At 40.2% G+C, this 21,229-nt stretch overlaps 1 protein-coding gene across 2 annotated transcripts in view; it reads right to left on the bottom strand.

The window, feature by feature from the left end:
• Chn2 (chimerin 2) overlaps nt 1-21,229 on the bottom strand; it is a 301,879-nt gene that overhangs the window by 10,830 nt on the left and 269,820 nt on the right. For both annotated transcript variants that reach the window (XM_048786398.1, XM_015490179.2), the window contains 2 exons: nt 7,242-7,326; nt 2,449-2,622 (listed from right to left, as the gene is read on the bottom strand). In XM_048786398.1, the coding sequence (XP_048642355.1) occupies nt 2,449-2,622; nt 7,242-7,326 (259 nt within the window). The remainder of the gene's footprint in view (nt 1-2,448; nt 2,623-7,241; nt 7,327-21,229) is intronic.

Genomic DNA, 21,229 nt, shown 5'->3' with positions numbered 1-21,229 from the left:
AATGTGGGCAGGCCTCGCTGAGGAGCTCATCTTTGAAGGAAGTCATGAAGGAGGGGTTGGAGTTTGTCAGAATGGCAGAGGCTGCCGGCTGTCCTTTTCATATTTGCTCTCCCATCTCTCTGTTGTGATGGAACCTTTTTTTTTTTTTTTAAATATCCACTGCAATGTCCATTAAATTCTGGCCAATGCAGAGAGAGCAGAAGCGATGCGTACAGCCTCTGCGTTGTGACCTTAAAGGGAAAGAGATTGTCCTTTCCCCCTTCCTGTTGGTTAGAATGCAGATGAGACACTGGCAGCCAACTAAGGGGAGAAGACAAGGGCAATGCTCAAGCAGGACAGAGCAACAGGTGCAGGGCCTGGGTCGCAGCCCCCAGGGAGCTGCCTGACTAGACCTAGACCACGGCCAAATGCCTGGATTGCTCCTGGAGAGGTAAACAGATATCTGTCTTGTTGAAGATGCTATTATTCAGGATCTCTTGACAGCACTGAAACACCTGGGCTAATAGGGTCAGACAGGCAGATTGAGAGGTGGAGTTAGAGGTTGGTCATTCTGGGAGAAGGTGACAAGAAGTAACACGGGTCCTGTATGTTGGGCACTACACTAGATCTGTTATATGTATCAACTCATGTAATCCTCACAACCACCTTATAAAGTGTAATTGATTCTACTCACAAGTGGCTTGCTCAGGGTCATGTGGGCAGTGGTGGTCATGCAGGTGGGAAGGTGTCATGTGAATTTCTTCTAGATGACTGCTGGATTCAGCTTGTACCTGAAGGCTTCTATCATCTGCAGCTCCAATCCCTGTGTAGTCTCTTGGAATAAATTTCCAATCTGGGCCACTCTTTCTATTGCACTGGGTAGACTTAGTGCTATTCTCCCCAAGGTCTTTCTTCCCTGAATGTCAATCACGACAGGAACTTTGGATCCCTAAAGTTACTCGGAGAAGGATTACTGTAGCAGGATTCCAGCTTCTCCAATAAAGCCAAGTTCCTGTCCTTTGCTGTGACTGCATGCAGCCTCTGACCCCAAACTTGCAGTACCTTTCACACAGTAGGACCCAGGGCCACTTGTCTCAGCCAGAGTTGGGGTGCCTCTCCTCTCCTGGGCTAGTCAGCCCTTGCAAGGACACCTTCACCAGATCCCAAAGCATTCATTGAATTCTAACAGCCACAGTGGTGAAAAGGAAGGAGGCATTTCTCACAATCTGAGATTAAATGAGCCAGTTTTCAGAAGGACTATAGCTTTCATCCTTAGGAGAAGCAGGATCATTTCCTATCTTTAAAAGGCTTGAGATAACAAGCTACAGTGTCCTGCTTTGTTTTGGAAAGAATAGGCTCATTGTCCAATGAATAGAAACCTGTAGAATATATTAAGGCAATTTGGACACAATAATGGATACCAATGTAGCGGAATATAATACAATCACGGGTCAATTATGCAAATTATATTCAGCAACACAAAATCTCCCCTATCAAACCTGGTCCATTATGTCCTGAATATTTGATACTGAATAGTGGCCAAAGGAAGCAAAAATAAAGGAAAGATCATTCTACCATAATATAAATAACTTTTTTTTTGGGGGGGGAATGTTACTATTTTTCTTGTCAACTTGATTTTTCATTACATAGATCTTTATAATCTTTGAAATCTTTTCTTTGAAATAAACAGAATCAATATTAGAAGTGAATTTTTATATGGTAGTGGATGTATGTGTTGATCAATAATTTCTGTATTACTTAATAGAAGAACATTTTAAGATCTATCTCTTCCTCCTTTCCCTATCTTTCCTTCCCTCTCTCCTTTCCTTCCTTCCTTTCATCTTTCCTTTTTATTTGGTATTAGGGATTGAACCGAGGGTGCTTTACCACTGAGCTACATCCCCAGTCCTTTTTATTTTTTATTTTGAGACAGGGTTTCACTAAGTTGCTGAGGCTGGCTTTGAACTTGTGATCCAGGAACTTGTGATCCTCAGCCTCCTAAACTGCTGGGATTACAGGCATATGCCATCATGCCCAGCTTTAAGATCTATTTCAAAACTCTCCCTGCCATAACCTTTCTTAATTATCCTCAAATATGATGAAAACATCATCCTTTGTGACCCCATGGTGCTTTAAATATGGACACCCACAATAGGTATTTGCCCTTCTGATTCTCCACACTGGAATATGAATTTCTTGAAGTCAAGAATGGAGACTTTCAGATCCTTAATCTCTAGCACATAGTAGATGCTTAGTAAACATTTATTGAAGGCATACATGCATGGCTTGGGGAAATGGAAATTGAGAGAGTTGGTAGGAATTATTTTATCCTCTATGTGTATGTGTTTATGTGTGCAGTTAGTTCATTTTCCCAAAAATGATAGTAGAGTGAGTCTGTTTCCCTGACAACAGGAAAATAAACTGCAAAGATATAATCACTGTATTATCATAAAAAAGTATTTTCCAAACCTCTTGCTTCAATTTCCCGAATGCATATGTCAACCACCATGGGCCTCTGTGTGTTGTGAGCCTTTACGAGTGTAGTGAGGTCACAACAGTACACTTTCTTGATCCTCTTGAGATCAGGTTGGCAGTCATTGGGCACATGCTTGGAACACTGCTTGTGCACATTCAATCCACAGTCTAAAAACGAAGAAGCCACATTAGTCTTGGTAGGTCCTTTTGTCAATGCCCAGCACAAATTATACACTGCCCCAAATAGTAACATCCACACCCAGAAAGTAGTCTATGTGCCTCTTTACTGTCAGAGAACTTCTGTCAGTGGATATTAAGATCTATCTCTTCCTCCTTTCCCTATCTTTCCTTCCCTCTCTCCTTTCCTTCCTTCCTTTCATCTTTCCTTTTTATTTGGTATTAGGGATTGAACCGAGGGTGCTTTACCACTGAGCTACATCCCCAGTCCTTTTTATTTTTTATTTTGAGACAGGGTATTCCTCTGCAACATCCATCTCACTTAGAAGTGAGAGTCTCTACTAGAAGAGGAAGTATGAGATTCATCTTAACTCACAAAACTCTGATAAAAACTCTGCATTTTTCTCATTAAGATTTCTCTGGGGGCTGGGGATGTGGCTCAAGCGATAGCACACTCGCCTGGCATGCGTGCGGCCTGGGTTCGATCCGCAGCACCACATACAAACAAAGATGTTGTGTCTGCCAATAACTAAAAGAAATAAATATTAAAAAAATTTTCTCTCTCTCTCTTTCTCTCTCTCTCTCTCTCTCTCTCTCTCTCTCTCTCTCCCTCTCTCTCTTTAAAAAAAAAAAAAAAAAGATTTCTCTGTTGCTGGACCATAAGAAGAGAACATCTTGTTGAGATAGTTTAGGTAATTAGGCCGCTTATGTACATTTTTCCTCTCTGGACTTGGACTCTGGGTTCACATTGGGCTTTTGAGTTTTGGGTTTTCAAAGCTGGTAATGGCTCATAAAGGGCACCAGGACTTATGCTGGGTTGTTTCCTTAAGTCCTGGATGCTCCTATTGTGGAAGACAGAGTTACTGTCTTTGGTTTGGGGCACCCATTACCATTGAAACTTTCTTTGCCTTTCCTGGATCTTTGCCCAGAGTTCCCTCCCAATCCCTGCCTCCCTGCTGGGCAGGTTGGGGAGGCCACTTCCCCTGCTACCTGCCTTATTCTGACACCTGTGTGTGGAAACAGTGTCTAACTGCACACCAGGGGCACTACCTGAGCGTTTATAGCAATGCCATGAAATATGATGATTAGAGTAATTATTTATAAAGCTCTTATCAAGATCCCAAGCTGCAAAGGTGCTTTTAAGTTCAATGAACACATTAAAAGCCTTGTTAGCAGTTGGTATCCACTGACAGAAGTTCTCTGACAGTAAAGAGGCACATAGACTACTTTCTGGAAAATAAAAATTTAATGCCAAAGTTGTTCACAGTTGACTTGTGGTTGAATCAAAGTCTTGTTTTTCCTAATTATAAAGAATAACATTTTTATATACAAAACACACACACACATATACACATACTTTCTGGAGAAAGTAGAGATAGGCTTTGATTTTCGAAGTCCTCCACTAATCCACCATGCCCCAGAGTAATAAATATTATAGTCACATGTTTTATAAAAAAAACACTTAACCATAGCCAGGATTTCAGAGGATCTAACTTCTCTGAAATCATCAGTAATAACTTCTAAGTCATTTTTTAGTAATGTTTTCTTGCTGAGACCTCTGTCTATGGTCACCTGTTTGAATCCATCTTAGCTTAAACAAAATTCAATAATATTTTCATAGATCTATTTAGTGAATGTAAATTTTGGCTACCTGGACTAAATAGAACAGTCTGGTTTTCTTGTTGGGATCCACTTTCAGAAAATAGGGATCTGCCTCCTAAGGTGATCAGGAGCATCAAATTAAATTACTAGAACGTGCTCAGCATATTGTCTGAACACTTTAAGTCTGACCATTGTATGTATTATGTAAATATTAAGTCAAATAAAATAAATAGTGTTTACAGTAATAGAAAATATAAGGTCTATCCAGCTCCTCATTAGTAATTTTTACCATGTCTTACATTTCATTTAAAATTTCTTGTTAGATTATGGTAAAAATTGCATTACATGAAATTTACCATTTTAACCATTTCTAAGTGTATTTTACTGTGCTACCATTACTGCCATCAGTCTCCAGGGCTTTTTCATCTTGCAAAACCAAAACTCTATGCCTCCCAAACAATACCCTGTCCCCCCTTGGAAGTCCCTGGCAGCCACCATTCCATTTGCTGACTCTATAAACTTGACTACTCCAGGGGCCTGATGTGAATAGAATCATACTGTATTTATAATTTCACAATTGCCTTATTTCATCTAGCACACTGTCCTCTAAACACATCATGCTGTATGTAGAATGCATCAGGAGTTTCTTCCTTTTTTTGAGGATACACCCTGATTCACTCACAGTGGGGAGAGATAAGAGTCCCTACCTACCTGGAAGACAACATCTGGGTCTCTTTAGCCTTTGCCCTCAGGGTCCATGAGTGCTAGGTTTGCCTTCCTTTTTAAGAATGAATGAAATTCCATTCTTTGTAAGTCCGGTCACCTTTTGTTTATCCATCCACCCATCAATGGACACCTGGGTGGCTTCCATCATCCCCTACTGCAAATATGGATGTGCAAACATCTTTTGAAGATCCGGCTGTCAGTTGTTTTGGGTATCAGTCAGGGTGTGGAATTGCAGGATCATATAGTAATTCTAATTTTCTTATAAACTTCATCTTAAGAATTGAAGCAATTTCATGTCTACTATGTAGAATTTAATACTAACATTTTATTAAAATGAAGATATTTTATAAGAAATATTAAAATATTTAGCTTTTATAAACTAGTAGAATTTTCATGTGCTGCAAATAAGGCCCAGGTAATTAAAAATATTTATTTATTTTATTTTGTTTTATTTAATCATTCTAATTGGTTGCACAGGACAGTAGAATGCATTTCAGTTTGTAGTACACAAATGGGGCACAATTTTTCATTTTTCTGGTTGTACACAAATAAAAATATTTAAAATAAGGAGAACTGAGGGCGTGATGGCTGTTTTTAACCTTTAATGCTGTTTTCAGCCTTCCTGATCCTCAGTGGACATAAAAGGTCAAAAAATAGCCAATGGAGAGAGCTAACAATATAGTTTGAGACTGTGTTTTTATTAAGAAAAATAAATAAAAATAAATCATTTTATCCCCCAAAAAGCTGCTGATCGGGCTGGGGATGTGGCTCAGTGGTAGAGAGCTCATGTAGCATACACAAGGCACTGGGTTCGATCCTCAGCACCACGTGAATATAAAATAAAGATATTGTGTCCATCTAAAACTAAAACTAAAAAAAAAAAAACAAGCTGCTGATCACAGCTAATGTGAAGTTCAGAGTTTCATTTTCATAATATTGACTTTGGACCAATTTCCTGCTGCAATTGGATAATACCAGCAATGAGGGGCATTTTTTTTCATAGCTATCAGCTGGATAAGCTGAATTAATGAGTAATTCAGATATTCTACCACCAGGCTCAGCAGTTCGACCCTGAGCTATGTTGTGACTCCTGGCAAGGCAATTTTTGGTGTTCATCCAGGTATCTGAACATTTCTGGAGAGGCCACCTCTCCAGTTTGTCACCTGCCTAAGGGATCTGCTATGGGTCCGCAGAATTCTCCAACATACATGTGAACCACTTGAACCCTCCCACTGTCTACAGGGATGACTTCTGTACCTACAAACCAGGAGCTGAGAAGTCCTTTTATGGGCAAAGGGGAAAACTGGGGTTGCCTGATCCTCAGAACCAAAATAGGAAATATGGGAAAGAAGATCACTTTAGTCTAGTGTCATTAGTTGATTTGATTTTAAGTATCACATATGAATTGTTTTAAAAAATCATACCCTAGCGAGAAGGAAATCAGTCATGAAGTTAGTGGAAACCCCATAGTCAGAAAAATCATGGCAGGATGAATTAGGAAGCCCAGTTCACACATTAATTTGGCAACCATATGCCATTTTGTTCCATGTATCTTAATAAGGTGTGTGGTACCCTTTCAGCCTCCAATTCCAAGTGGAAAAACACCCAGGGTTTCAAACTACTTTGAAAATATGAGATATCAAATTAAGGTAAGTGGTTTCACTGTTGATCTGATGACAGAAAAATACTGAACTGGGCTTTGGAATCTGGCTGCCTTTGAATCAATGTTCCACCACTCACCATGTGGCCAGAGGCAATTAAGAATGAGTTCTAAGACTCCATTTCCTTTTTCATTTAATGGTAGATAATTGCATCTTCCCTAAGGTCTGTGGTGAGGCTAACTGACATGATAAATAGAAAATGTTTAACCTGGTGCCTGTAGCAAATACTTACTAGTATTTTTATAATTTTTATGTCTTGTCTTTTATAGTAAGATGGGATGGGAAACAAGTATTGCTTTTCTATTTATAACATTTCATTGAATTTTTTTTTTTCTTTTAAGGACTACTGTCTATTGGGGAGGTCTACCTAAGTCTTAAGGAAGTATACTTGTCAGGGTTTTTTTTTTTTTTCCTTTCTTGCATAAACATGAGATATTCCTTTTCATTTTTGCAAACCCTTAAGAACAGTCTCCCCATTGAGTACAGAGAGGCCTTGAACCCTCCAGGAAGCCAGACTTTTTTAGTTTATCTAGGCAGAGTCTCCAGCTCTGGAGAACTGCTAACTCAACATGGCTGCATATTTCCTGATGGAAAAATGGAGAAAGAAAGTTCCATGTCTACCTGAGCACCGGACTCCTTGGGCGATGAGCCCCCACATGAAATTTGCACAGTATTCACACCAGTGTGGGCCTCGGAATGTGTGGACCTGTGTTCCAAAGAGAAGAAAAGTGTCAACAAATTCAGGTATCTGGAGGCGGTAGTCTCCTGTGTTAAATGCATGGGTGAAGTTAAGAAACAGCGGTCCCAGCAGGAGCCATCTCCACTGCCCTTTTCTTTCTAGTGAGGAACAGTTGCAAATGGATCTGGAGAAAGTAGAGATAGGCTTTGATTTTTGAAATCCTCCACTAATCCACCATGCCCCAATCAGAAAGGAATGTGGAGAAACAGTGAGATTACAGAGCCATGCCATCACCCAGAACAAGGCATTATGTGTAGAGCCCAAGATAGCCTGAGCCAGTGGCTACAACCTGCATTTAGCTCAGCAAGTTCTGGAAGGCAGAACTCAATTACTGTGCCCTTTGACTGAAGTTGTTCCATCCATCTGTAGAGTATTCAGCCAGGTATAAATAAGACATGATTATGGGATAATTAAAAGTTTCCAAGGCTTTGAGCCACTTCCAAAAAAAGGCATTTAAAAAAAAGTGAAGGAGTTGGCTGAAAATACAGGTACCAATAGGACCCATGGAATTACATCCCCCAGAGGTCTATACTCAGCAGGGCCTGCTGTGCCTTTCAGGTGGGTAAGCTGAAAGTCCCTCCTGGTTGGCCAAAGTGCTGTTCTCATTGTTTGGTGCTCAGCCAGTTGTTAAATATTCCACATATCACAAAGTAAGGATGGTCTTATCTCTGACTAATCAGGTACAGGTCCTCCTGTAACAGGATCATATATTAAGCCATGAGTTAAAACAAAAACCAAACAAAATAAAATAAATAGTTGTTCTCTGGCACTAAAGAACTTCAGGGCAGAGCAAATGTGGCCATGGTAAGCCAAGAACCACTGCAGTATATTGGAGGTATACAAATTTATATGAAAAGTTTCTGATTTTTTTTTAAGGCTTTTGAAAGTTTTAAACCTTAATTAACAAAAGAAATGAAGACATTATTTATTTTTTTTAACAGACTGGGAGATCTATATACAGCTTTTAATGAAAAAAAAATCAGGACTACAAGTATGGTCACAATTTGGGAAGATGTTCATCAGAGCACAGCTTAAGATAAAACAGCATCCCTATGACTTCTTCATTCATTCATACATACTAAATATACATACTAGGGTGTACATAAAGTGGCGAGGAAAACAAACCTGGTTCCCTCCTAATGGAACTCACAGAGAAGTAAAAGCAGCAAAGAAAATAGTTAATAAATTTTAAAAAAGCAACTTATGATCATGGTTTCTATGCAATAAAATTAAATTATAGTTATCTTTTGGTAGTTCAGCTAATCACATGTAAATTGATTTATGCTGTTTTCTTTCTGAAAAATGTGAAAAAAATCTCTCAAAGTTGTATTTCATTTAAACGGAGGCTTGTTCTACAAAGAGTAGAACATGACAGAGTACTCCTTGTAGGAATGTGGAGAACTCATCCTGGGAGCACTTCACATAGGTCAAATGCCATGATTCACTCAGAGACCCACAGAGATTGAACCTGGTACTAAAAACACCCATCAGTAAAATGTCTTGTTGAAAGTTGGCAGCAAAGTTGGTTATTAATAAATTGCTGAGATTGCAAGATCAATTAAATATAATAAAAATATAACTAAAAAATGTACATAAATGATTATGGGGGAACAAAGATGTGGCACTGCCAGAGAGGCAAAGAGGGGCCCAATATTACCCAGGATGGGCAGGGAGGCCTCTTTTGGAAGGAAACCTGGAAGAAGAGAAGAGCTAGTTTTGTGGGGAGAGGAACAGGGAACATTCTAGGCAGAAGGTATGTATGGAGGCCTTTCAGGAACAAAACAGCTTGGTGTGATTGTGCAGTGGACAGCCAGGATGGCCAGGACCTAGGGAATGAGAGGGAGAGGAACTGAGATGAAATTGAAGGTAGGAATAAAAAGTCACACAGGATTTGAAGACTTTATTCATGAGCATGGATTTGGTTTTAATCTAGGTACAATAAGAAATTATTATAGGATGCCAGTATACAGATAATTTTTTTAAAAAGATTATTTTGATCACTGTCTTGAAAATAGAGGGAGGATATTAATGGTGGAATAGATTTGGATACTATGTAGTAGTCTAGCTGAGAAAAGCAGAGGCAGAGATCAGGAGGCTGGCAGTAGAGACGGGATATTTTGAAGTAATTTCCACAGCCTGATCATAGAATGCATGTGGTCTTTGAGGAAGAGAGGAATCAGGAATGACTCCTAGCTTTTAGCCTAGGAACTAGTTGGACGGTAACACCCTTTGCTGAGATGGGGAAGACCATCTTTGGAGAGAAGGTAAGGAATCAGCTTTAGATAGGTTAAGGTTAAAGACTCCCATGATACCCAATTGTTAGTGTTAAGAAGGATTTCACACAGCTTTGATGACTTAGAGGAGGGCTGAGGCCTAAAGGTATACTTTAGGCTATCCCTGACATATAGATGATATTTAAAATTATGTTAAAGGATAAAGCATATTAGGGATAGGGAGCAGAAAACAAAAACAAAACAAAACAAGCTAAAACTCCATATCCTCAGTGCTCCACATTTAGTGAAAACCAAGAACGTAAAGTATTTTAGAAGCCAAGAAATGAAGAGTGCTTTAGGGACAGAATGGGGCCACCATGTTAAATGCTGGAAAGAAGTCCAATCAGATAAGCACTCAATGTTGATTCAGTTACATGAAGTCATCACCAACCTTGGCAACGACAGTGTCTTTGGGCTGGTGAGGACAAAAGCCAGATTCAAGGGAACTGAAGAGTAAGTGGGCAGTAAGGAACTGGAAAGAAGTCCAGGCAAATTCATCAAGAAGTCCATCCATGACTTCCAGCAAAGAGAAGACTGCTCAGGAGAGTTCTGCAGTCAAGGGAAGATTTTATTTTATATTTTATTTTTAGGTGAAAGACATTAGGGCATGTTGATTTTTCAAGGGGGTTACCATAAGAGGTAGAAGATGCTGGAGATGCAGAAAAAAGATAAGCCGAGAAATGATGATCCTGGGAAGTTGAGAGAGGGTGGAATTTGGGGTAGATAGGGAAACAATATTCAAAGGGAAAAATAGTTAAGATTTTCCAGAATTAGTAAAACACATAGAACCTGAAGATTGAAAAAAGCTAAATGAGTCTCAAATAAGACAAAGAAAAATAATCTACATAGATTGTGGTGACACTGCAGAATACTAAAAAAACAAGGAAAACCTGAGAAAGGACAGCAATTAGGGTGAATGCAGACTTTTCCTCAGCAAGAAGAGGTTACTGATTATGGAAACACTTCATCAAAGTGCCCAGAGAAGAATATTGCACACCAAACTTTTTATTTATTTATTTTGAGACAGGGTCTTGCCGTGTTGTCAAGATTGGCCTCAAATTCCAGATCCTCCTGCCTCTGCCTCCCAAGGGGCTGGGATTATAAACATGCCCCACTAAAGCTCACTTGGCAGTCCAATCTTTACATCCAGATTATTATCATCCAAGAGAAAGGTAAATTAAAGCTATTTTCAGGCAAATGGCAAGAGTTTCCACCCACGGATCCTCATACAAAGACATAATAGGATATGCTCCATGAAGAACAAATGCAACCCAAGAAGGAGCAGGATTCAAGAAGTAATGGTGATTGCAATCTGTATATGGGGTAAAAATGGGAGTTCATAACCCACTTGAATCAAAGTGTGAAATATGATATGTCAAGAACTATGTAATGTTTTGAACAACCAACAATAAAAATTAAAGGAAAAAAAAAAAGAAACAGAAAAAAAAAAGAAGTAATGGTGAGCAAAAAAGAAAAAGAAAGTGACTATGGGTTAGTCTAATCCTGCATAAAACAATAACAATGACTAATTTTAGGGGACTTATAAACAATGAAAAACATGATGTGAAGATTAAAGAGGATGAGGGAAGTTAAAGCTTCCCAAGATCCTTACAACCGGGGATGTTAGAAGAACTACTAGTAAACCAAAGGATATTTTAAATCATTTATGCATATTTTAAAAAATTTAGTATACCCAAAAAGAGTGAAATAGAATGCATAAATTTTTAAACAACACATAAGGGAAAAAACTAGATTTGATTAAGCCAATTAAAAGCAGGAAATAAGAAAAAAGAAGTAATAAAAAAGCAGAGTGAAAGTATTTTTAAAATCCTTATAGTTTTCTAGTCACAATAATAATATAAATGTCTCAAACTTATCAAATATATATTTTTAGATCCTTTAAAAAATCTTTGTAAGAAACACACTCAAAATATAATATAAGAGAAATGTAGGAAGTAAAGAGACATACCTAGTAAATGCTAGCCAATAGAAACCCAAAATAGACCATATATATATATATATATATATATATATATATATATATCTCACTATTAGTGATAAAGATGAATCACAGTGAGATTTTTAAATCAGAAAGATATATTAACTTAATTCATATGGATGTGGCAACATGATCTCAAAAAACATAAAACAAAAATTGAATTACAAGGAGAAACTGACAAATCCAAAATCAAATAGGAAAGAGACTTCATATGCAACCAAAGAATACACACTCTTTAAAAACACATGGAACATTTACATAAGCTGACTACAAGTCAAGCTTCAATATGTACAAAAGCATTGACACTATATTACTGTATATTAACAAATAAATAATAATAGGTTGCCTAACTCCAGCATGTTTGGTACAATACATTTAGTACCAGTGGTACATGAGACCAAGTCACTCATAAATGGAGACTTGATATATTTCAGAAAGAGCTTTTAAATTAGTGCGTGAAGGATGTCAGAGAGATGAATTATTTCCTGTTTCATCCACTAGGCACCTTTCCATTGCCTCATTATTCCTTCATTTAGTTGATACTCACATGCTGATGCTTTTTGACTCGGGCCCTATTGCAAGGTCTCTTTCAACCAGGTGAAGTTGAAAGAGATCAGAGGAGCAAGAACTCCCTGCACTTAAGGATCTCATTATCTACAAGAATAAAGAGGCAACTTTAACAATTATGTCAGTGACAATAGAGCATGTTGGAGATCCTATGGTAGAAGAATGGAGAGAATATAAATTATTCTGAGAAAGTCAGGGAAAGTGGTACTGGGTTTTGAAGGATGGATAGTTTACCAGACTAGGAACGATGAGCTGGCAGGGAAGCCACAGAGTTAACTGGGGAGCAAATGACTTGGGGACAAGATTCTAAGATGAGGAAATAGCATAATCAATACCCAATGACAGTGGGCTTTGTTTTTGGTGAAAGGCTTTCTTTTTTATAGGTGGTGCAAAAGACGGATGATATAATGCTCTTCTCTGAAACATCTGCAGTGGATAAGGTACCCTCATGGGAAATATCCTCATGCCTTGGAGGAAAAATGGAAATGAAATATTTAGAAATTTAGAAATTAGGAGGGTAGCTGCAATATTGAACTGCACACAAACAAAAATGTACGTTGATAAAAAAAGAAGCTGACCTACTAACTGCTTCAGGAAATGCCGGATATATTAATCACAAATTTTCTATAATTGCCCTTTTTGTCAATATTTTTTAAAATAAATAGAGAACATCAAAATCAATGCTTATTCACCCTGCTCATCTTTTCCCACATGCTTTCCCAGCAGACATCCTTACTGCCTTTGATCTCATTTCTCCAGCCAAACAGATGCAAGTAGATATTGAAGACTCACAAATAACTCCAATGTCCCTCTCAGTCCCACAGAAATAAAATGGAATGGGAACAGAGAAGGATTGTGAAGTTAGCTAAACATTATTTTAGGCTCACTGCCTAATTTCCTTTTTTGGGATGGGCTACTGTTTATTTTCATGGCTGATATATTGTTCACTTTTCTTTTAGACAATCTCTGCAATATAGATCACATGTGAATGTTGAGGGCCCTCTTGGAGTCCATTTTATTTGGGGTTGACTTATTTGGCTACTCTCTTAGTAAAACGCCTCATATCTTAAAAGTCACTAATCGGCTTTTTCCATTCCTCAGCAGTTTATTGATTTTCAAGAATATCTTTTTGGAGAAAGAACATTTTGCAAACTTTAGGGCAGTAACTAAAATACCCTAGACAGGAAGAAAATACCCCAGACAGGAAGAATGTCTGTCCAAGACTTACTGGGCATGGTTTGCCTGGAATTCAAAAAACCACACCAAACAAAAAGATGGCATTACAGGAGATAAGGCATGTTTTATAAATGACCCAGGAATTGCCACTTAATAAAAACTGAGCCAGCAGAACTGTCAAGAAAAATCCCAGGCGTGTGTAGCAAGTAGCCCCTGGCTTGGCCCTTACTAAATGAACAGGATGTTATTTGTCTCACATCTGCTCAATCTGGAAGGCAGTATTCTCTAGTGATTTTATAACAAATATGTTTTAGTGGACTGGTGTAAACATCTCTCAAATGTACAATTAGCTTGGCTCAGGATCTAGTTGTAAGACAGTGGTATTTATCATGTGCTGCAGTTGAGAAGATTTGCTTTTTCTCATCAGTCTATACTGGAGTTTATCAACCTTGTTACCATTAACATTTGGGGCTTGAAAATTCTTTGTTGGGGGAGGAGCAGCTATCTTGTGCATTGTGGGATGTTGTGCAGCGTCCCTGGCCCATACTTGCTAGATACCAGTAGCAATCCTCAGTAGGGACAAACCACAAATATCTGCAGACATTGCCAAATGTCCCCTGGGGGTGACATAGTAACCTTGATTGATATTCACTGGTATAGAATAGAACCGTACTGTCATTAGTATCATTTTTATTAAAAATGGGAACTAAGCAGGGCAGTTTGCATTTTTATTATTTAAATTAAAAAAGGGAACATAAGTTGGGCATGGTTACACACACCTATATTCCGGCTACCTAGGGAGACTAAGACAGGAAGGATTCGAAGTTTGAGGATCCTTAGCAAAACCCTGTCTCAAAATATGCGTGTGTGTGTGTGTGTGTGTGTGTGTGTTTATTGAGACAATAATAAAATGGGTTGGGGGTGTAGCTCAATGGGAAAGCACCTGTGGGTTCAATCCCCAGTACCTGGAGGGAAAAAAAATAAGAACTTGATTATTTTGCTTTGCTTCAAAAAAGGCTCTTTGGACCAAAGGCAAGTTTTTCCTGTTTTCTTTCTGTGTAAATGAGGGGCCTTGAGGTAGATCTGAGGGTCTAGTCCAGCTTTTGCCCAGTGTTAAGTGAGGCAGGGAGCATTGGTAGCTTATCCTCAGTCAAATCTAGAGATTTGAAAGTCTCTAGATTTCGTCCAAGGATTTTATATATATATATATAAAATTTACTGTAGTGCCTGTAATCATGTGACATTTAACTCATGTGAGAAATTAAATTAAACTCTGGACTTTCCCCTCTTGAAAGATCAGATGGAAGACTGACCTTGAAGTGAACCTTTTCAGATGGAAGAACACAGCAACAGAGAGTGCCACAGAGAAATCTGCAATCCCCTCTAGAGGCCCGCTGAGCAGATGCTGCAGGGGAGCCTGGGTTCTGAGGTGAGGTTCTCAACCCCAGCACCACAGATCCCTGGATGGTCTGTCAGTAGCTACTACAGTGCATTTAAAATAGGATTCAGGATGTGGTCCAAAGGCAAGTTTGTGATGAGCTCAATAACCTCATCTTGTTTGACAAAAGTACTTGGGACCAACTCTGTAAGGAGTTTCCCAGCTACAAGCTCATCAGCACAACTGTAGTCTCTGGGAGACTGAAGATTCATGGTCCCAGATCAGGACAACCCTTCTGGAGCTCCTTTAACAAAGTGCTCAGCAAATTGTTCTAAAGGTGCAGCGCTCCAGTAATTGACATAGAAAATACAAAGCGGGTGGTGTCCTAGCTGCTGGTAAAGATGCATGAATGGGTCAAATCAATTATAACAAACAAAGCTTCATCAAAATTAAAAAATGGGATTGAATTTCTCAAACAACAATTGCTGCAAAGCTTTTTGGGACTCTCCTCATTGCATAAAGTGAGATATTCTCATTATCTAATTTCCTCTCAAGTTCATGAGGATATTGGCACCCACATTCTTTTGAGACAGTCTTGTTCAGAAACCTTCTGTGGCTCCCCATTGGGTGTGGCAGGGATTCTCCACCTCAGTGCTATTGACATGGGACTGACTAACTCTTTGTGGTGGGGGCTGTCCTGGGCATTATGGGATGTTTAGCTGTATCCCCAGCCTCTCCTGGTTGCCACTGGTACACCCTCAGTGTGAGAATAAAACAAATGTCTCCAGATATTGCAAATGTTCCGGGGTGGGTGGGATGGGTATGATCCTTGTCTGTGAGAGTCCTATTCTTTCATCGTCACTGTCTTTCTTGCACATGATACATATCAGCCTGAAGTCTGTATTTGTTGAGTAAAAGAATGAGTGGTGAAATAGTTTCCTTTCCTGAGAACCTGCCAAAAGACCTGACTGATGTGTGCAGTGACCACTGGTGCTTGCCCCACCCTTACCCACACCCCCAGCAAAACACAAAAGCCATATTTCTCTAGGCTGAAAATTCCAGAAACATGTATTCACTCATTTAGAATAGTCCCTTTGAATTATGTGTTCTTTGGATCAAAACAAACTCTATACAAAATTAATAAGAGCTAAGCACTTGATAAGAGTCAGACTCTTTAGTAGATGATTGGCATCTGTGAGTAGCTTGGCCAAGTCACGTCCCTGGTGTGTGTGGCCTAGGCCAGGCGTCCCAGCAGGGCTTACAACAAAGCCTTTTCTCTTCCACCGGGCTCTGCTAATTTGTAAAGGAGTTTACAAGGATAGGGATGACAGTGTCCTAACATGTATGTACAGACAAACCAAGGAGGTCAAAGAGAAGCTCTGAGTCAGGCCCTGGTAGGCAGAGCACACCACTGCCTATGTGAGACCCTTCTCCAAAAACCCTTTCTGCACATGCTTGAAATCCCTGATGTCAATGCAGTTCCTGGATACAGGCATTCTGCTGAACCCAACAGATTTAAAACTGATGAGTTAAGCTGTCATTTTCATGAACACGCTCTTTTTAAGCTAAACATGCACTGTCATGGGTTTGGATCTTAAATATCCCCCAGAAGCTCATGTGTTAAAGACTTGGGTCCCTGTGATGGTGCTATTGGGAGTTGGTGGGATCTAGTTAGAGGGAGTGGGTCACTGGGGGCATGCCTTTGAAGGGAATATTGGGGCCCCAAGCTCTCTGTTTCCCAGCTGTCAGGAAATGATCAATTTCGCTCCACAACATGCTCCTGCCATGATGTTCTACCTCGCCACAGGTCCCCAAAGCAACAGGGACAGATGACCATAGAAAATTTCTGAAATGGTGAGAAAGGGAGGGAAGGAGGAAGAAAGAGAGGGTGAGGAGGAGGGAAAGCAGAGGGAGAGGGAGAGAAGGAGGAGTTCACATTTCTTCCTCTGCTTGGTGGTAGTCCCTGGGGCTCTGTGAGCCCCTCCTGTGTAATATCCTCCTTTTTAACTGAAGAGTTTCCAGGGGTTCTATTACTTGAAAATAGGGTTTCTAATAATTATAGTGGTGGAGCCGGACCAAAGTAGGGTGTCGATAAAAACAACTCCTCTTCGTAGCACTTAGAAGCAGGAGCCACATTTCCCTCATAAAGACCATTTCTGAGCCTATTTATTCAGGTCTCACTTGGAGTCACTCATTCCATATTCAAGGCGACTAATTCTGCCTTTCTTTTCAGTTGTTCCTCTCAGACTCACTTCTGCCTAAACAACCTTTTCTGATGATTAGACAAAGCACACAAAAGAGAGCCCACAACCCTTTCTGAAGCTGATTTCCGGGTAGGCCAATGTGCAGGTGCAATATTCCCTGGTCTCTGCTCCCCAGGTGCACAGGAGTGCCAATGAGAATGCAAGTGGGAACAATGGGCTAGCACCTTTTTATGAAGTCAAGGAGGAAGAAGAAAAGATGAATGCGAGCAGGGAGAAAAAATGGCTTGCCCCAAGCAAGCAGCCACTATACTGATAAGAATGCCAAGATTGTGGCTGGGGTTATGGTCCAGTGGTAGAGTACTCGCTTAGTATGTGTGAGGCCCTGCTTTCAATTGAAAAAAAAATGCAAAAACCAATAATAGGCATAGAAATGAAAAATGAGCCATAAAACCCAAATTGGGTAGTTGAACAGCCATATGCTGGTCAGGTGCATTAGCAGCACACTGTGACACATTCTCAGCATCGTGAACTTCTAGTCTGGCCCCCAGGAATATTATGGAAAGGTGGGCATCAGGGGGAGTATGCTATAACAGCACACAAGATAGGGTGTGCCCTGGGGGGGAAGGACGCTGCCAGCAGAGTAGGGGACAGAAAAGGGTGAGTAAGGAAATTATTTCACTTATGTCCTGATGAGGACACTTCTGAGAGTCACCACACAGGACACAGGGCAACAGGAGTAAACTGGGGCACATGGCCTTCACTATAAAACACTGGGTAGCACTGTACACTAATGTCCTTAGCCAAATGGGGGGCAACAACTAGCCTAGCCCTTCCTAATGGTGTCTGTCTGCCTACAGCCCAGTCTGATGACCCTGGCAAGGGCCTGCTACCTACAAGTGCAATGAACACAAGTGCATGCAACACACAAGCCACAAATGGGGGCTCACTGGGGTGGGGAGTGAGGAAGGAGGCTCTAAAGCTGCACTTTTGCGTAGACAGAGTCATGAGCTTTGCCTATGTGGAGCCAGTCGGCTGAGGCTGGGCCCCGATCGTCATAGGAGCTTCTGCAGTCAGGAACCAGACAGAAATCCCTTCTCTGGGGGAGTTTCCATCTGACCAGGGGAAGGCAGGACAACAAGTAAAGGTGTACATCAGCCAGTGACCAGTGCTGTGGAGAAAAGTAAGGGAAAGTGGAGTTGGTGGTGGGGGGAGAGGGACCAATGGGGGAAGGGAACACAGGTGAGGTGAGTGTAGGGAGGTTCCTCTTCACCTTGAGAACTTTCCACTCCCCATCCTATTCTACGTGGGGAGGAGGGAAGGGTGTCCTGGATGTCCCTGGGTGGAAGGAGAGAGTAAAGCAGAGTGATGCAGATCCTGGGGACAGGCTGGGTGGGGAGGGACCGGCTCTGAGGCCTCTGAGGGCACCTGCGGAGTCCTTAGCTTCTGCCCCACTGATGAACAAACTGTGCAGGGGCCCCTTTGCCTTTGGGTCTCCTCCCTGGCTCACTCCTGGCTCATTTCTGACTCCAGGTTTTCACTCATGTTGTTTGCACTGCCCAGAATGTTCTTTATTCCTTCTGTGTAACTCAAGTTTTTATTTTTTTATTCAGGGCTGTGCTGACTTCCCACTTCCTCCGGGAGCCTGCCTAGTTAAAGATGGAAAAGCAATTGCCCTGCTCCCTCCACAGGATCCTGCAACATGGAGCATCCCACTCTTTGAATTCTCCTGGAAACTGATTTCTGTGCCTCCTGTTCTCCACATATAACCACAGGACTGGAGTCTCAGGCGTGTACTCTGAGTAGCTGGACAGGACCCTGCACTGAGAAGGGCCTAGACTTGGTCAAATGCTCTGTTGTCACTGTCTTGAAATTCCTAATAATATTTTAACACGGGACCCACAATTTCATTTTGAACTGGGCCCCACTAATTATGTAGCCAGTCCTGTCTAACCACAAATATTAATGTGAAGCAATAGCTAATCATAACTTTGATTATAAAATATATACTCTGAATATGAATCAGTTACAGTAAATTGACACTTACAATTTACCACAGTCTAGGAAAAGTCACAAGTTATTTTAAAGATTTTTATGCCCTTACCATAATCCTTTTCATGAAGAAATGCTTAGTAAAGATAAGAGAGCAGGAATGACTAACTTTTATCACTTTCTGTCAGAGCGTTAAAACATGGATAAGAAAAATCAATGAAAACTTCCCCAGGTCACAGAAATTAGTAGTGGCACCTAGACCAAGGAGTTGACATTTAATAGCAATTAAATTGCATCTAAAGAACTTTTCTAGTGAACATGAAAACCCTCAATGAAATTTTGAATTTCTACTTATAGCACCAATGATGTAACCTTTAGGATGAAGCTAGAGATCCCTCCTATTGAAGGTTCCTGAAAATAATAGTTTTGTAATGAATGGCGTGCATCCCCCAGAAAAGTATGGTCAAGTCTTAACCATGGGTCACTGTGAATGTGGCCTTTGGAAACAGGGCAACTGAAGATACAATTAAGATGAGGTCATGCTGGATTGGGGTAGGCACTAAATCCAATGATCTTATAATAGTCAGACCTGCAGAGGTGCACAGAGAACTAGATGAGAAAAAGATGGTGTGTGAGAGAGAGAGAGACTGCAGGGACGTACCTAGAAGCCAAAGAACCTGCAAGGCCCCCCAACAACCGCAAGGTAGGAAAGAGGCAGGAGACTGTCTCGGAGACTCCAGAAGGGACCAGCCCTGCCCATGCTTGGTTTCTCCAAAACTGTGAGAAAATAAATTTTTGTGGTTTTTAAGCCACTGAGATTCTGGTCATTTGTTATAAAAGTGCTAGAAAATTAAGAGTCCTCAGAGATAAAAAGACTTTTTAAGAACTGGGGGAAAATATGCATGACATCTAAATCTAAAAAATCTAGATCATTTGTCTACTTTATAAATAAATGAGGAACATAAACCAGGACTGGTTATATGATAAAATACATTCAAAGAAATCATCAGACTTTATTTCATTTCCTATTACATCTTTTTGCAAGAGAGGAAGAAAGAGATGATGAAGAAAGAGGGGTATGAGGGTAAAGAGCGAGAAATACAGAGACAGGGAAAACTAAACAAAAGGCACAATTGAGAGACACAAATAGAAGAATAAAAAAATAATGATAGAGGTTAACAACAAATGAATACTTACTACAAGGACCAGGAGATCATAAGTGCTTTAGAGGCATTCCTTAAACCTCACAACATTCCCATTTTACAGATGAGGAAGTTGAGGCCAAGGGAACCAAGTTCTTTGCCAAAGATCATATTGTGGCCAGGAGTGCTAAAGCCACCTATGACAACCTCGCCACATTCTAAATGTGGGAGGGAAGGATGGCCATCCAGATACTGGGGGCTCTGGGGTTTGAGTTTTAGAATTCAGCCACAAAGTGTTATTGGAGAGACTATTCAGGAGTGCTGGGGGTGTGGTTCAGTGGTAGAGCACTTGTCAAGCATATGTGAGGGCCTGGGTTCGATCCCCAGCATCACCCAAAAAAAAAAAAAAAAAAGGAAGATTATGCCAGTTACATGTGAGTGCCTCTTCCAGTCAACTACATAATATAAAATGAGCTAAGTCCATACAAATATGCCATGCTTATATAATCATCACACACTAATTTAAACAAAATAATAGACCAGGTGCAGTGGCACATGCCTGTCATCCGAGCGGCTTGGGAGGCTGAGGCAGGAGGATGACAAGTTCAAAGCCAGCCTTAGCAACCTTAAGCAACTCTGCAAGACCCTGTCCCTAAATTTAAAAGGGGATGTGGATATGGTTCAGTGGTTAAGCACCCCTGGGTTCAGTTCCTAGTACCAAAATAATAATAATAATAATAATAATAATAATAATAATAATAATAATAACAGAAGGGGGATAGGTAGAATAGAGCAAGCAGATCAGGGGCAGGGAGGAGGAGGAAAAGGGAAGGTACTAGGAAATGAGACTGAGCAAATGATGTTATGTGCTTGTATGAATAGGGCTTAATGAATCCCACTATTGTGTATAATTATAATGCATCAATAAGAAATAGAATTTTAAAAGTTACATTTAATTAAACACATAAACTGAGTTAAATTACAGTGATTTTTCTCTTGATGAACAATTTTCACTTTAGGGTGGAGTCTGTTATTTTTGCCATTCTTTAAACAAATACCTCTTCATGCCAAATAGGTGTGAATAACATTAGAAAATTCCGGCTTTAAATGATCAAGAATTGCATCAGCATACAAGGTTGAAA

This window comes from Marmota marmota, unplaced genomic scaffold (genome assembly GCF_001458135.2).
Source record: "Marmota marmota marmota unplaced genomic scaffold, marMar, whole genome shotgun sequence".
Classification (NCBI taxonomy): domain Eukaryota; kingdom Metazoa; phylum Chordata; class Mammalia; order Rodentia; family Sciuridae; genus Marmota; species Marmota marmota.
This window is presented reverse-complemented; position numbering and strand designations above follow the sequence as displayed.